Source organism: Triturus cristatus, chromosome 1_2 (assembly GCF_964204655.1).
Source record: "Triturus cristatus chromosome 1_2, aTriCri1.1, whole genome shotgun sequence".
NCBI lineage: Eukaryota > Metazoa > Chordata > Amphibia > Caudata > Salamandridae > Triturus > Triturus cristatus.
In genome coordinates this window covers 895,849,359-895,865,942 of record NC_140580.1, presented here as the reverse complement: position 1 = coordinate 895,865,942, position 16,584 = coordinate 895,849,359, and the positions used below count along the sequence as shown (strand labels likewise).

Genomic DNA, 16,584 nt, shown 5'->3' with positions numbered 1-16,584 from the left:
TAATTAAGAGTCAAATGAGACAATTTGTTAATCATGTTAGGAAATTTGGACTCCAATATGGTCGACAAATGGGTCCGGGGAGAGATTTGGGAGTGCAAGCAGGAACCACGAGGGTATAGTTGTGGGGGAGGTGTTAGAGCCAGGATTATGCAGTCTGTGCTTACTGTTCTAGAGGAGTAGTGTGAATGTCATCTGGTTCAGAGCGTCAAGGGGTGAGCTACGGTCCATGCAGAGGGTGTTGTAGCTAAGGTATTGCAGGAGCTGACGACAAGGACGGGCTGGATGTGGCTTGGGCAAGAGTGGACGCCACCAAGTTCCTGAGATATGCCACAGGAGTTGGGCCGCATTGGGAGGCGGAGGAATCCTTATTGGTCACAGCATTCTTGATGATGGCGAAGATTTCATTCAATATTTCTAAGTTGATATTTGAAGATTGTAGGAGGATGATCCCATTGTTATATAGGGATATGGTAGCCTCTGCTCTGCAGAAGGGTGAGGGAGCTACTGATAGTCTAAGACCATGTGGTGTTTTCCTGGAGTTGGTGATCCAGAGAATAGAGTATAGGGCTTTCCTCCATTGCGCTCGTCTTTTTGTGTAGAACATGAGGTCACTTATTATAGTTCCTTCATTAGAGCAGAAATGTGGGTCGGAGAGAAGAGTTTCTGGGTGATATTTGAGGAGTCTGAATTTTAGGATGTTACATGCATTTTAATTAGATTAGCAGGGTACTTAATTATGTAGACATTTAGTCCTATAGGTTCTAGTTTGTTGTCCACTGCTCTAGGGGAATTGGGGCCCATGTTGATCGAGCATCTAAAGCTCAATGGGAGAACTGGGCTAATCAAGGAAGATGGTTCCAAAAATGTTATGTGCTGCTAGGCTTCAGAGTAGTGAAAATAAAAATGGGCAGTCTACCTTATATAGAGGAACAAGTCAACAGTCCTTTGTTTATTTCTCTAGAAGCAATGCGTGGGTCACCATCTTAGGTAGAGGCCCTCATACCCGAGAGAAAGAAGTGATGCTAAAATGGCTGAAAGGCAACAGCACAAGGATCTGAGCCACAAAATAATACAAGGCCCCAACAACTCAAATCGCCCCAGGAAGGGACTAAAGATAACCACAAATGTTCTGTGCCAAAATCCACCATTAAAGCAAGATCTCCCAACTAGGCGTCTCAATGCTCAGACGCCATAGGGGAGTAGGGGCGTACCAGCCCATTCACGACACAGGAGGCGTGACAGCAAACCAGAAATCCGGCCAGTGAGGGGGGGGTCAAAGTATAGGGAAAGGGTGCCCCAATACCTGCAGACCTCGGTGTGAGCAAATGAAAGAAAGGCTGCTGGGCCCCCACCAACAACGGCTTGGAGCTGGCCTCAAAATATAGGAGTCTGAGAGAGCGGGCGAATGAAATGGAGGCAGCCATGCCTCCGGTGGTCTACCGCTTAGTGCTGTCACACACAGCAGGGATAAAGAGGCTTGCGTGGGTGTTTTGGTTGGGATGGGTGTCTCGGGCGGGGTACACGCCCTCTCGCCCGAGATCCATTATGTGGAGAATTTGTCAAAACGGCTGGCCGCCGTCGGTTCAGCGCTGCCACACAAACTGGGCCCACAATTGAGCACCCCAATCGGGCCAGATAGTGGCACGCTCGGTAGACAGGTGATGCAGGGCACAACAACTCTTACACCAGCGCTGCTGCAAATCAGCCCAAACACAGGTGAGTAGTGGTTGCCAGCAAGCTGGAACATCTCGCTGTCCCCTCTGAAATCTGCTGCAAAGTCTCAGCCGCAGAGCAACCTCGTCTCCAAATCCAAAATCAAAGCCAGCCACTGGCCCCTCTAAAAACAGTGCTGGCACAGGGCAGAGCACGCTCAGCAGTGATTATTGTCAGCAATTGCCCTGGCGGCAGTGGTCAGAGAGCTAGAAACTGATCTGAAGACAGCCACTTGGTCCACGCAGTATCGTTGTCAGGGAAGGAGAATTGTTCGCCAAATACAAACTGTGGATGGTGGGGGCCATCAAGTAAAGTCCTTCGTAGATTCCTCGGTCCCATGAAAGCATGGTTGGATGGCTAGATAAAATCAGGGATATTTATTGATTATTGATCCTTAATCCAGGAGCTCTATGGCCATCTTGCCTAGGTAGAGGATGAAAATCTACTAGAATGTTCTTGTTCAAAGACTGCAAGTCAGCACACAAATGAAACTTTCTAGATTTGTTCTTAGCGAAGACTACAGCTGAAACCGATTCAGAGGAGTCTGTAGAGTGAATTATACAATTTTTACACGTCATCCAACAACTGCTTCAGTACATCTCTAACACTAGGTGGTACAGGCTTAAATTTATGTTTAGCAGAAATGGCACCAGATTTTAGCTTAAAGTCCTGTTGGACGACTTTGACACACTGTAGTATGGATGTAGTGTAATTTAATAGGGCATGTTTCTTTTGATGCTTAGAAATTACTTATTTTAGAATGTACTTGTGTCATGTTTGTGGGTAATTCTAGATTGTTGCAACTGTTTAGTCTCACTGGCTGTGCTGCCGTAGTGGCAAGCGGTCGTGGGTACTAGGTCCTTTACTGGAATAAAACCTGCAATTGAAATTATCACAGCAGCTTCCAGGAATTGTTCTTTTATTTAGAAAATACTACATTTATATGGCGACGAGCGATTGGTGGATTAAGGAGCCTTTGGAACCCACTGACAACTAACATATTTCAAGAGACTATACTTTTATGGAGGAGAGACGGATGTTATGATATTGGATTTCTTTGCACATGTGAGTTTATAGGGTGAAGAAATGCCTGCATTCCTCAGTGTTAACATGTAGATCGTTATTTACTTGAGTTGTTCCACGCTCCGCTGTGCATTTCAAAACATGCACTTACCACCGGTCTTCTGCAGTGGAGCACGACTGTATTGTGAGCGCGACCGTCCTGTGAGCTAGAGCTTGCTGATGCTAATCAGTCTCTGTGATTTCCTGTGCCTCTTCTAAATCCCTTAGAAAACCACGTTTTCCATGTTTTCTGCAGCTATTTTGATTAATTGGGCTGCTCCTCATTGGGATGTTAGAACTAGACATTGTTCTTTCGTTGCAATTCCTGATAATCAGATGTAGCCTGTTTCCGTGACACCACACGTTGCGCATTCCAGTGTTCAGTTGTACGGTGTTGCTTTGACCCTACATTATGATTTCCACTGATTCAATTCTACTTATCGCCTATTTCCATGACGGGCACACAAACTGCATTCTGTGACGGGGACACATTTATAAGTGGATTCTACACCAGACTCTCAGTTTCTTTGGGATTTGAAGGTACTTTGGTGCTATGGCTACGCCCAATAATGTTGTACAACCTCAACCATTTTTAGGTCTCGCCTGCGTTGCAGCGCATGCGTTGCTCCGCCTTGGCGGGAACTATTCTAGTTGCTTTTGTGTCCGACTTCTGTGGAAGGGCGGTTGGCGTCTGCCCTGTCGGCATTAGGCCCCGCCCACCCGGACTGGAGATTTCGCTCGCGCGCGGCGTCTCTTCCAGACACGCGTATCGGAGGCTGCTTCTCCATGTTCACTTCTGTTATTGAACAAAAGGTGAACTCTGCAGTGCACAGTGCTCCAAACGAAAGTGTATATGATCAATTTATTTCCATTTTGATAACTGAAGTTGGAAGAAAGTGTAATAAGTCTCATGTGGTGTCTACGTGATGTTTCTTAGCTATTTTTCGAAGGCTTCCCCAGTGTCTCGTGTTTTTCGACATGGACTTCATTATTTTCTAGTATATATCTACTTTAGTCTTCAATCTCACTTTCAGTATAGTGTTCTTATTGCCTTTCTCACATCCTACTTCCGCTTTTCCCTCTCGCTGCTTCCGCCACCGTTGTTTCCATGATTTATTTCATTTTATTCGTTGTGTTTGAATAACAGCGTCTAAGCAATAGAAGATGGCGCTATAGGGTGGAGGTGGAGGAGTCAGCTGAGACAGGGGCAGTGCTGATCAAATAATAGGATTTCAGGGCTGACTGTTAGCAGGATTGATAGGGTAAGTGCCTTTTAAGAGCTTTGAAGGGCGTGACCTTGTGCATGAAATGAGCAGCCAGTTTTGTTGTATACGCCGGATATGAACAGTTGCCCTTAAGTGTCTAGTGGGTCAATAAGACAGTAACCACTCAATGAGGCCGGGTCAGGCTCGGTCATGGAGGACCTTGTGATCAGGACCAGAAGCCAGTGATGTCATTGGTGTACTGCAGGCCAAGAATGACGTGAGCGGGGCAGTTAAGGATCTTTTGCAAGTAGACCAATGTTTTCTTCAGGAGACACAAATCCAGTTTGTCTGCTTAATGCTATTCCTCCTTCTGGGTTCGTCTGTCTTCCCCTCGACCAGGTGTTTCCCAGCTTCTTGCTTCTCGCTCCTTCTTTCTTCGTTTATTCTCCCTTCATATGTGTTGTTGCTACTTTCTCTGTCTCGCCTCTGCCTTTCTCTCCTTGTAGCCCTTCTCTGGCTCCTCCTTTTCATTTCTCCTCCATTCATGCCTCTTGCTTCTTTGACTCCCCTCATGCTTTGTTGCTTCCCCTCTTTTAGTGCACTTTGGCCTGCATCACTCATCGCCGCTACTGTTTCTCTGTCTACGATGTGCTCTGGTAGCTTTTACAGGCATTGCTTTTCATATTCCTCATGTCTCAATGGCTCTTTTTCCAGTGGTCGTGACACTGTGCTTGTCACTCTGCCTATCCCAATAACACTTTAGCTATTTCATCCCAGTTGTGTTCTTGACCCTACAACGGTGTGCCATTCTCACTGTTCCTTTTAACCCCTGCAATCTAGTGCATGCAAAGGTTCTAATTTCCAGGTTTAGGGCTCTTTACTGCATGTGATCACCTGAACTTGGTGCTGGGCAGGCAGCCTACACTAGGTCTCCACTTCGTGCCGTGGATGCTCACGGTTGCCCAGCTCTGTACTCACCACGGAGAACATATATTCAGAGATGCACATGCACTCGGCGCCGCCCTACATTTAAGCGCTGCTTCCGTACCAGTTCCTTTTTCAATCTTCTCTCATACTTCCCCCACCTTCACAGTTTTGCTCTGACTTCCGCCACTCATTCTCTCACCCTCATCTCTCTGGTTCTCCACCTGCACCACTCATTCTTCTACCCACTCCAGCTTCACCAGTTCACTTTCTCACCACTAACTTTACCCCTCTCTTTCTTAACCTCGCTCTCCCCTATAGTTCCTTCTCATGCACATTCCTCAGTGACCTACTCCATGCACAGACAACAGGAACAACAAATTGCCCATAAAAAATATAAACAGTTAACCTCCACTGCTCGCTCTCACTTTCACTCTGGCCATTACCCCTATTTCCCAGTTTCCCTCTGCTCCACTTTTATTCCCTGGTTCTCTCCCACCTCCACTCTTCCACTGTCGCCTGCATATTTTCCAAATTCCCTCATTCTCTCACCTTGGTCTCTGCCTTCTACTTCTACATATTTCTTAACTGTTTCTCTGTCTCCCAGTTCCATTGTCCTCTCTTCCTCCTCGTCCTCCTTCGGTCACCCTCCCATGTCCACATCCTACAGGGTCTCTCCATCATCTCCCACCTTTCTTTTACCTTCGCCTCTCCCACTCCCTCCCCCTCTAGCTACACCAGTCTACTTACAGATTCCACCTTTCTTCTATTTTTTTGCCCCCACCTTCTGCAATCGGCATCATTTCTATTTCTCACCACTCCACCATCACCCTTCCCTTTTCCCTCTCATCTCTAGCACTTATTCCCTCACCACTACGTGCTCCATCCCCCTTCTCTTCCCTATACAATCAGCATAATTTCTCTCAATGCTACACACTTCCACACCACACAATTCAACTCTTCACATTTCTATTCCACACCACATAATTCAACAGCAAACCGCATCATTCAACTCAACACAATTACACAACACATACATTCAATCCATACCACAGAATTCTACCTCATAGAATTCCACAACTAAGAAAACCAATTCAACCCACACAATTCCACTCCACACCACCTACATCCACTACACTCCAAACCAAAGCACATGGGTAAAAATATTATCTTTTACAACGCCAATAGCTCTAACTCTCACAAATGCGAGACCTATTGCATTGCAAATGCTTGTTACAGAATCCAGGTGAATTGTCAATGGCTTGGCATAAATACTAAGGATCTTTTAAAACAAATTGGTGGCAATAGATGCATCTAAATACTCTGCCATTAGAAGGAAAGCTTTGTTATTCAATTGTCTGTGGGAAACAGGAGAACAAGGTTCCGATAATTTACCTGTTGTAGCTGTGAGGGATGACACTTGGGATGTGCTTGTAGAAGCCTTAGCTTGTATGGGCAAACAGTATGTGGATGAGCCGTCTGTCATGTTAGAGAGACAATTTTGTTTTAAACTTAAGCAGATGCCGGAGGAATCTATTGAAGATTATTTGGCTGTTCTTAGGGTGTTAGCAGCTAAATGTGAATTTGGCACCATCTTAGATGCAGCTTTACGTGATCAACTTGTATTTAACAAAAAAAATTAAAGAACGCATATTAACTTGTGAAAACCCGTCTTTAAATGAAGTCACGGATATTGAGCCCAGTAAAGAACATTCTGTGATTTCTTACAGAATTTTCACTGAGGATTGTAAGAGTAAATCTTTAGAAGGTAGGAGTTGAATGCAAGTAGCAGAGGTGAATGATAGTGATGTTAATGCTATCTTAAATAAGAACAAAGGTAAGAAAACCACGGATTAGAAGATGACTGGCGCATGCTACATATGTGAATCTAAATATATCAGAAGGGTAATAGTAGTACATGTCCTGCGCAAGGAAAGAGGTGCAACAATTACAAAACAATTTGACATTTTTAAACTCTATGCAAATCTACTAAAGCCAAGTACAAAGTGCACCAGCTCAGAGAAGAAGATGAGTCCGTATGTGAAGGGTTAAATGTGTTATTAACTGTTGAGATCAATACACTGAATGATTCTCGCAAAATTTGTAAAGGTCCTATTTGTGAGGTTCAGATTAGTGCAGTTAATTTGGGTGTCATGGCTGTCCCTGGTTCGCCTATTACCATTCTTACAGATATCACATTTAATAATGTTTGGTCTAATACCTTATTGAGACCAATGGATGTCAACCAAAAAGCATTCGGAGAGTATGATATCATTATGAAAGGTTATTTTACTGAGGTGGTTAAGTTTAAAGGAAAAGAGATTTGTACCAAGATATTTGCCGCAATGAATGGACGCAATATTTTGGGATGGCAAGATCAAGTTAAAATGGGTATTATTCTTAGACCTGGACATTCCAAGCGAGTTATACTAGGAGATTTAAAGATTTTGTCATTGGAACATATGCACAAAGGTGATCATGATAGCATATTGCATGGTCTGTTTTTGAAGTTTACTTCTGTGTTCAGTGACAAAGTTGGAACTGTTAAAGGGTTTCAGCACACCATCAAATTGAAAAATAATGTCACTCTAGTTGCTCAAAAAGTCAGACCAGGTCCCATTTTAGCTAGGGAAGATCTTAAAAAATTATTGGAAGACATGTGTTCCCAAGGTATTATTACACCAGAAGAGTCATCTGAATGGGTTTCCGCTGCCGTAATTGCACGCAAAAGATCAGGTGACATATGTTTATGTGCGGATTTGAGAGTTCTCAATCACAATAATCTAGTTGATTGCAATCCTCTTCCTACAAATCATGATATGCTAGCCAGTTTCGGAGGATGTACTTCACTACCATTGATTTACGTTCAGCATACCACTAGATCCCGCTCTCTGAAGAATCTCAACCTATGATGACGTTTGTAACGCTGTTTGGAGCCTATACGTACAAATGTGTACTGTTCGCCTGGCGTCGGTGGCAAGTGTTTTTCAGAGGTTGATGGATCAGATGTTTGGTGGGGAAGCTGGTATCCAACCTTTTCAGGATGATATGCTTATTCACTCGGAGTTTGGAGCACACTATCTTTTGTTAGAAAATGTTTTGGATAAACTGGCGAAACATGATATGACTGTCAACTTGAGCAAGTGCAAATTGGTCAATGAGCAAGTGAATTATTTTGGGCATCATATTTCACATGGCGGGATAAAACCTAATAGTTATTTATGAGAGCTATCAATTATGCTCCTATACCTAGAGACCAGGATTCCCTCAGAGCATTCCTTGGTCTTAGGGAGTACTATTCTAGGTTTGTACAAGGGTATGCCGTAATTGTACAACCTCTGAGAGATTTGTTAAAGAAGAACACGATGTATGTGTGGTCTGAGGAAGCTCAGCACACTTTTGATAGTGTTAAAGAGTTAATTGTGTAAGCTTCTGCCATCAGACCTTCTATTTATGGTGAAAGTAGTATTATTACTGTGGATGCTAATTCCAAAGGTTTGGGGCTGTGTTAAGTCGATTTGTGAAGGGACAAGAATAGACAGTGGCATTTGCACTAGAACACTTAGTGCTTCAGAGAAGGCCTATAGCACTATAGAATAGGAGGTTTTAGCTGGCTCATGGGCAGCAGAAAAAATGTAAGATGTATATTTGGGGCAACAAATTTGAGTTATTTACTGACCACATAACTTTGATCTACATGTTAGGTGACAGTTGTTCTAACAAAGCTTCTTCCAGACTTATCAGATTACTCTCATGGTTACAAGAGTTCAATTTTGATATTAAATATTTGCCAGGGGGGAAAAATGTTAGAGCGGACTGTCTTTCGCGTCTGCCTTTGCAGTGGGCAGAAACATGAGATGTTTATGAATGAGGATAAGTTTGTTTTAACCGTAAGTGATGTTACAGAAGACTTCAGAATTAGTGAAAAGGAGTGGTGTGAGTGTTGTATCAAGAAAGAATACCTGAATAATGTTAAGAAGTTTTTGATTGAAGAGTGGCCATGTGATAGGAGTTTGTCTTTAGAGAGGAGGTCTTTTGTTCAGGTAGAATCCGAATTCTCTCTGGTTAATGACATGCTAGTGAGACAAAACATGTTTGTACCACCGGTAGGTTTGCGGGGAAAGATTATTACACTCGCTCAAGAGGGGCATCTTGGCATTCCAGCTTCTAGCAGAAAGATTAAACAGAGCTATTGGTGCCCTGGTATCGGTGGTCAGGTTAAACAACTTGTTGTTAAGGGTGCTGAATGTTTGTGTTCCGTCAAACACTGGAATACCACCACTGCACTTTTGTGTCCGATTAAATGGCCTACGGGTGCTTGGGAAAAAATAGGTTTGAATTTTGCTGGTCCGTTGAATGTTTTGGGCAGTGGTAAGAAATTTCTCATTGTGGCCATCGACTACTTTTGAAATTGGTTATATTTTGCTTTTGTCTAGGTTGCTAGTAATGTGATCTCATTTTTGTAACGTTTATTTCTCATTGAAGGCATGACTTAGGAGATAGTTACAGACAATGGAATGCACTTTGTTTCGGAAGAGATGGCCAGATTTCTTAGAAAGGGGGACATCAAGCATGCTCAGGTGCCATTGTATAGTCCTTCCTCCAATGGACTTGGTGAGAGGGTAAATCGCTTGTTGAAAGAAGGGATGCAAACAGCAGTTGCTAATAAACTTAATGTAGCAGATTATTTGCACCACCAAGTCTGGAGTTACAATACGACTCTGCATAGTACAACAGGTGTTTCTCCATATTTGAAATTGAGGGGGAGAAAATCTATTTCCACTTTAAATCCTGTGTGGTTACTAGATAGAGTGGGACAAGCCCATAGTTTAGATTTAAAGAAGGTTCGTGAACATGAGGAAGAAAAGCAAGCTGCCTGCAAAAGAAATTATGATCAGCGTAAGCATGTGAAAGTGATGAGGCTGGAGTCTTGGTATTGGGTGTTAATCAAAAAAACGGTAAAGGTAATGAAAGAACACTCTAAATTTTCTGAACCTGTTAAAAGTACTTAAAATGGCTTTGTTGTTGCAAGACAAGGAATGGTGGAATAGAAATGCTCGTCAAGTTCAGAAAAGAACTGGCAGCCATTATAAATCACTGTGTCAGTCAACAGCGTGTATGGAAGAAGAATGATGCTGATGGTAATGATTGGTTTGATCTGGATTATGTGACCACTTCTTCTAATGACAGTATTCACGCTGTTCCTGGCACAGTTTCTCTCAATTCTTGTGGTGGCAGAGGGGATAATGATTGTCCCCTCCAGATCTGTTATGCAGATTACTGGTTGTTGTGATGCTCTGAGTGGAAATGGTAGTAATGTGCATAGGAGTAGTAGGATTAGAACAGCTCCGATCAGGTTTAGGGATTATGTACCTTATTGATGTTTTAATTTTCTGTAAATAAAAGGGGAGTGGTTTAGTGTGATTTAATATGCCATGTTTCTTTCCTTTAATGGAATAAAACCTGCAATTGAAATATCACAACAGCTTCCAGAAATTATTCTTTTATTTGGACAATAATACACATACCCAACATTAGACTTGAAAATGTCAGAATATTTGTCCAAAATCGATCATCTTTCCCAGTGCTATCACATTCCATTTTAATAGTCAAAATAGGTATGTCATCCACAACAATGGGATTATCAGTGCCAGGTTTCAAAATTATACCAAATCTACCAAGATCACACCAGCCTACTGTATCACAAATTTTGAGAGCTACATACATTTGTGTGAAAACTAAGCAGCCTTTAAGGTGTCTTGAAAATATCCCAACATTTCAATAGCTTTACCACCAAAGGCCTTTGAATGAACATCAGACCTCGTCAACTCCTTGTTAAATTCCTCCATATAAAAAGGTGGCAGCAGATAGAATTTCTATGAAAGACCCAGAGTCCTGTATCAAATGAAGGGACTAGGGGTGTTGTTGTTTAGAGAGGTCCAGTGTACATACCCCAGGGAACTCGAAACAAAAAAGGGTACAAAGTTCCTCGTGTACAGTAGCAGAGAAGAGAAGGTGAAAGAGTATATCTCCACCAATCAGTGGTAGAGGAGACCAATCAGGAGAAAACGGGGGAATCCCCTTGGTTGAACTAGTGCTCTCACACACCCAGCAAGCTAGGTGTCATGCTTCATCATATGAGCACTGCCCCTCGTCAAGTCGGCGCTGCAATCCTTGACGGGCTCCCGAAATCGGGGCTCTTTGTCGGGGATCTTTTGTTCCTGCCGAAGGTGCTTGGGGGTGAGGGGCCTAGTGTGAAGTAATGTAGCAGAAAAATGGGTTTAAAAGGGGTCAGTTAGTCCTACTTAATTTTATTCCAAAGGTAAACTGCCCTATTAAAAATGTGTAGAGTGGCTAAGTGCTAGGAGTCAGGTATCTAGACATAAGCTCTACTCTATAAGATCAACATGTTTCTTGCCATGAGAGTCAGGAAGATCAAGGCAATTCATCAGGATCAAAATAAGGCTGTCTACGATACGTGGTAAAGTGACATCTACATACCACTTCCTATGGTCTGTACCTGTTAAGGATGAATTTTTTTTTTTAATATATAACAATTCTAAGAGTCACTCTTCATACTATACATGATTGTGTCATAACAGATCACCGTGCTAAGGGCGTGCATCACACAATCTCATTATATTGCAGTGTCTAAAACGCCATTCGGGGGTGAAGGGTGGGGAAATTAAAACCAATAGTAGTTGTGCTATGGATCTATGGAAGGAAAAGACTCACATAAAAATGTTGCTACTAATGTTAGCAACGGTGCTGGCGGCTAAAAAGGAGGACACCGAATGGGTCCTGGAAGAACAAAGAAAATGCCAGCAGAATAATCATTATTTGTACCTGTTGTAGTACATAAACAAGAGATCGCCATATATCTGGTGGCACCGTTGTAGAGGGCAGCCGGGCGGAGCCACAGAAGACCGTAGCCCTGGCCGATCAAATCATAACGGACACCAGGGTCGGGCCAGGGTGTACTGGTCCCGGTACATGGCTTCCGAAGGAATCGATCACGAGGGTTCCGGTAGCCGGTCGGCAGATGTAGCTCCACAGGCGTTGTGGGAAGAAAGATAATAATTATAGTACTCACCGACGTGAATTCACGTTCAAGCGAGCGACCTACCCAAACCGCCAGGAACCGGGGTGGTAAGTGTAGGAAGGGAGTACGAGAAGATATACTTTAGTTCCGGGTACGTCATCCGGTGGACCCAGAGTCCACCATAATTTCCAATCCAATACCACCAATAAGAACCATAGCAAACGGTGCATTCAATTATACAGATTCATTAACACTACATTCACTATCAAACTGTAAGCACCAAGTTATTAACAGAACAATTTTCTATGTCCTTCACTACATTAATCATTAAAGTAGAAGTGCTCCGGCTGGACCGACAAACTCCTTGAAAAAAAGTGACTTTTTTGCATTTCTTCTCGAAGCAGGACATATATGATTATTCCCAAAATGAGATTTTGGCCCACAGCTGAAACACACTGGTTTTCTTTGTTGTATAAACATTTTACTTCCTTCATCAAACACAGTATCTTTAGCTTTATCAGAAATGACACAAACTGCCCCACGGCTTGGTGTAATCCCTACCAGCTATGGCTTTTGTGGATATGGAAACATTTTATATGTTTTTCACAATGCCTAACACCTCTTTCAACATAGGATTCCTGCAAGCCAATAGCCTTTCTTGGATATTTTTTCACAAAAACAGTTGAAAACAAATTGGTCACTCAAGTAGGTATCAATGTTTTCACCAAATTCACATTTTGACACCAAAATGCATAAATTGTAAACATACTTTTGTATGCTCTCATCCGCAAATTGTTTCCTTTGATAAAAACTATGCTGCTCCAAAATAATGCTCGATTGCGTAGTAAATATTTCCTCTAAGAGTGTAAAACATGGAATAAACTGCCCAGCTGGCGATTCAATGTCAGGTCAATTGTAAAAAAAACCTCTTGACCTGCATCTCCTAGCAGAAATGTTTTCTTTCAGGAGCAAAATTCATTGCATAAACAGTGACAATGTAGTTCTCAAACGCTCTAAGCCATTGTTGCCATTTTACACTAGGTTTTCCTAGGTTTTGTAAAAAAAAATTAAAAGAACCTGGTTGAAGTTGGAATATCGGATTAGATACAATAACCAAAGTCACCTGCCAGAAGAGCACAAAATAAAATGACCCACTTCCTAATGTAGGCTGAAAAACAAATGGGCACTTAGCTGCAAGGAGCAGCTACTGCAGGGAACTTTTTCATATAGCACTGATCTTGAGTCTGAGCTCTGTAATCTGCTCGCCCCAGGGGTGGGTGGAACTCTCAGAGTTTCATTCCTTGAAGTTACATAAAAACTCAGCAAGATTCCGCGGAGCTCTGCGATCGGGAAGAATTCAGCACGTCACTCTGCTTGCGCTGATTTTTAGCCTGGGACCTTGTTCCCTGCTGTAAAAATCAGTGCGAACTGCGCCATGTGGGATGCCAGAGGGCGCTGCTTCATTTTTTCCGCTCAAGGGGATTTTCTATTCGAGCAACAGTTTTTTCAATGCGGACCTGCCGCGGCCACCCGCATTGAGAAATCTCGCTGGGATCTAGCGCCCGAAAATCGCACTGGGGATGCAAATTCTCACTCAAGCTTGCCAACTTTAAGTTGATGAGCCACGCGTGAAAAACAATCCACCATGCAGTGGTTCACGGATTTTGCTGGAACTCCTATTCCAAGCAGAGTGGGCTAAACTCCTCAAACTCCACCGGCGGAGCAGAATTTTTCACTCAACCCTAAGACTGGAGAGCGCACACGGGCAAACTGAAGTGGGAAGTTTCAAAATCAGCTCCGGGTAACTACATTTTCAAAAAATGTTTTTGTAAATATTGAAACTTTAATGAGACAGCACATACCAGATAATCCAATGAGAAGAGAGGCCCCCGCCAAATGAAACACAGGCAGAAACGTAGAAAATATGAAATACTGAAATGCGCCTCGGTGGGCTTAACAGGAGTCCGTAATCCTCATTGCAATCCTTTTAAGCCTAGTCACTAATACATTATGGCAATCTAATGACAGGAGCACGAAGAAGTGGATGAATACAGGTTTAGTTGGTATTCCAGCATACAAAGACAATAAGCCCACAAGGCAGCCAATACACAGAGCTCCAAGGTAAACTGCTGTCCGGCGAGTCAGAATGACTCGCTGGGCAACATTAGAACCCTAAACAAAGCAGGATTCTATGACATCAGGGAACGTCAAGGGAAACCACATACTTAAGGAAAACGTAACCCATAAATACATGATGATACTTCTGAATAGCCAGGAGGGCTGCCAGTAAGATGTTAACCTAACCTTCACTGGCCTTTGATTCTGAAAAGCCAGCACAGTTGTCTGTCTATCACATGTGCTTACTGGAACTTCACTGTGCATTAAATATGCCACCTTGTGTACACAATGAATTAATGGATTAGTCATGGAACGGCGGAATGCTGGTGAAACGTAGTGCGCTATGTTATATTAGGGAGGCATTTTATACCGGGGATGCATTTCATCAGGAAATTAATATAGAATATAATATGGGCTAAACAATTACTGTTGTATTAGAGTCACAACATATTGGTTGTTCAAAATGTCTGACAAAGTAGTGTTTTAAACAGAATTATAGAAGTACAGGTACTCAGAATATAAAGACACGATTTGCTCTAAGACGTGCGGTTACTGCCTCATTACATATATTGCACCAGTGCTGAGAAGTGCAGATACTCTGCCATTCATACTAACGAAGTACAGGTACCTGCCCATTAAAAGCACGGTGACATAAGGACATCACCATCAGCTCAGCATCCAGTGAGTCTGGCCAGGTCACTTCATCACCCCATGCCTAAAAACATGATTCTGAACTTATGTAATGTAATGTAGTGCTCATGTAAAGTGCTCCAATGCCCTTGTGCCGAGTTGCCGTAATATACAACTGTATATGAAGGTCAAGCAGTGCACCGCCCAGAAATCGGAAGTCAAGAACAGTTCCTCCATGTGTTTCTGGCTCACCCGAGCATGCTTCAGTACTTCCTGCACCCGCCAGTACCGGTCTGGGCCTCTGCTCCGTATCCAACGTGACAAACTAAGGAACACCATGCTTCGGTCAGCAGAGACAACCAGTAAACAATTTATCTTGATAGTACGGTATTCAATATCCTATATCCGCTGTCCTTTATTGCATTTTTAACAGACATCCTGCGCCCAATAATTAAAGCGGACACAAACGGACTCTGGAACGCGCACAGCCAATCGGACAGAAATAACCATTGCCTCTGGTTGGAGGGAGTGTTGCGATCTTGCATTGGTTAGAAGAGCTATGTATTCTTGGATTGGCTAGCTGAACTTTGTCAGCTTTTTATTGACTGAGAGTCCGAGAAGATTGTCCTTGGCTGGTGATTGGCTAAAAGTATTTGTTTTAATTTCTAATTGGTTGTGATTCCGCTATAGATGTGTATGCGACTGAGATTCATGTAACTTTGTTTTATTTTCGTTGTCTCCGTAAAAAAAGCGGGTCCTAACATATGTCTGTTTTTGTGAGACGTTCATGGGCATTGAAGTACCGGTGAGATTCGAATGTCCCGTTTAAGTGGGTTTGAGGTTTTGTAAGCACCTGTACTCCCAGCTGTTATTAGAGGTTGTGGCCTTACGGCCAGAGCTGCCTACTTTGGAGCTGGAGAACCAGGTTCGAGCCTCGGCTTTCGCTCAGCTTCCTGTAATTCTGGGCAAATCACTCGAATCGTTCCGTGCCACCAACAAATTAATGTGTCCTCATGTAGCGCAACTGGTATTTATGTAAAGCGCTCCAATACCTTCGGGTCGAGTTCGCGCCATATAAATCTGCAAAAAATGAGTTCCCATCTGAAAACCTCGTTACAGAATGTTAAGTGAGGAAACAGTGCGGGAATAACGTCTTTATTAAGTACAAATTACAAGGGCCCACGAGAGGCCAAAAGAAGAGAAGCGCCCCGATTAGTACAGAGGTAGCATCCAGGGTTGCCAGATTTTTTCACAACTTTCAAGCCCAAAAGCAACGAAACGGTAGCCCAAAGTAGCAAAAAGTAGCCCAATTTTGCCACTCCATTAACTTACGTGTAGCCTGCCTACAACATTCACAAATATACTTCTATTTCAAGGATTATATGTTTACCTCCCATATTAATCAGATAACTTACATTTTGTACACTGAAATCAAAGTTGGTCTGTCAGGAAAACTGTCACTCACTTGATATCGCATGGTGTGGAGCAAGCCGGCCCAAAATATTCTGGGTTCAATTTGGGGGACTGCAAGTGCGGAAACGTTCTTCTTGGGAAAGGTGCTCTTCAGCTTGCATACTCACGTCAGGCCCCCCAGAATAACGGCAATATAGGCCAATGCTTCATGTTTTTTTACACTTGTTTGAATTCTCCCAAAGCAATGCTGAACATCTCTTTACATACGCAAATTACGTATGTTTCGTACTTTTTGGTACTCATCAGAAGAGAGCAGTTCGAGGCATGGGGTGCAGGGCTTGCTGCTTGATGTTCCCATGAGCTGATACCTGATAAAGTGCAAGTGCATTCTGCAGACTCACACAAGCGCCATCTCCTGTTTTTTGCGAGGCAACAGTATGGTAGATCCTTGTTCAGACAGTGGAAAGTTCAATTGTG

At 43.1% G+C, this 16,584-nt stretch overlaps 1 protein-coding gene across 1 annotated transcript in view; it reads right to left on the bottom strand.

Annotated features, from left to right (window-relative positions):
* Positions 1 to 15,211, bottom strand: part of MRPL20 (mitochondrial ribosomal protein L20) — a 77,153-nt gene extending 61,942 nt beyond the window's left edge. The window contains exon 1 of the mRNA XM_085609556.1: positions 14,947 to 15,211. Within this exon, the coding sequence (XP_085465682.1) occupies positions 14,947 to 15,033 (87 nt within the window). The 5' untranslated portion in view covers positions 15,034 to 15,211. The remainder of the gene's footprint in view (positions 1 to 14,946) is intronic.
* Between the last annotated feature and the right edge of the window lie 1,373 nt (positions 15,212 to 16,584).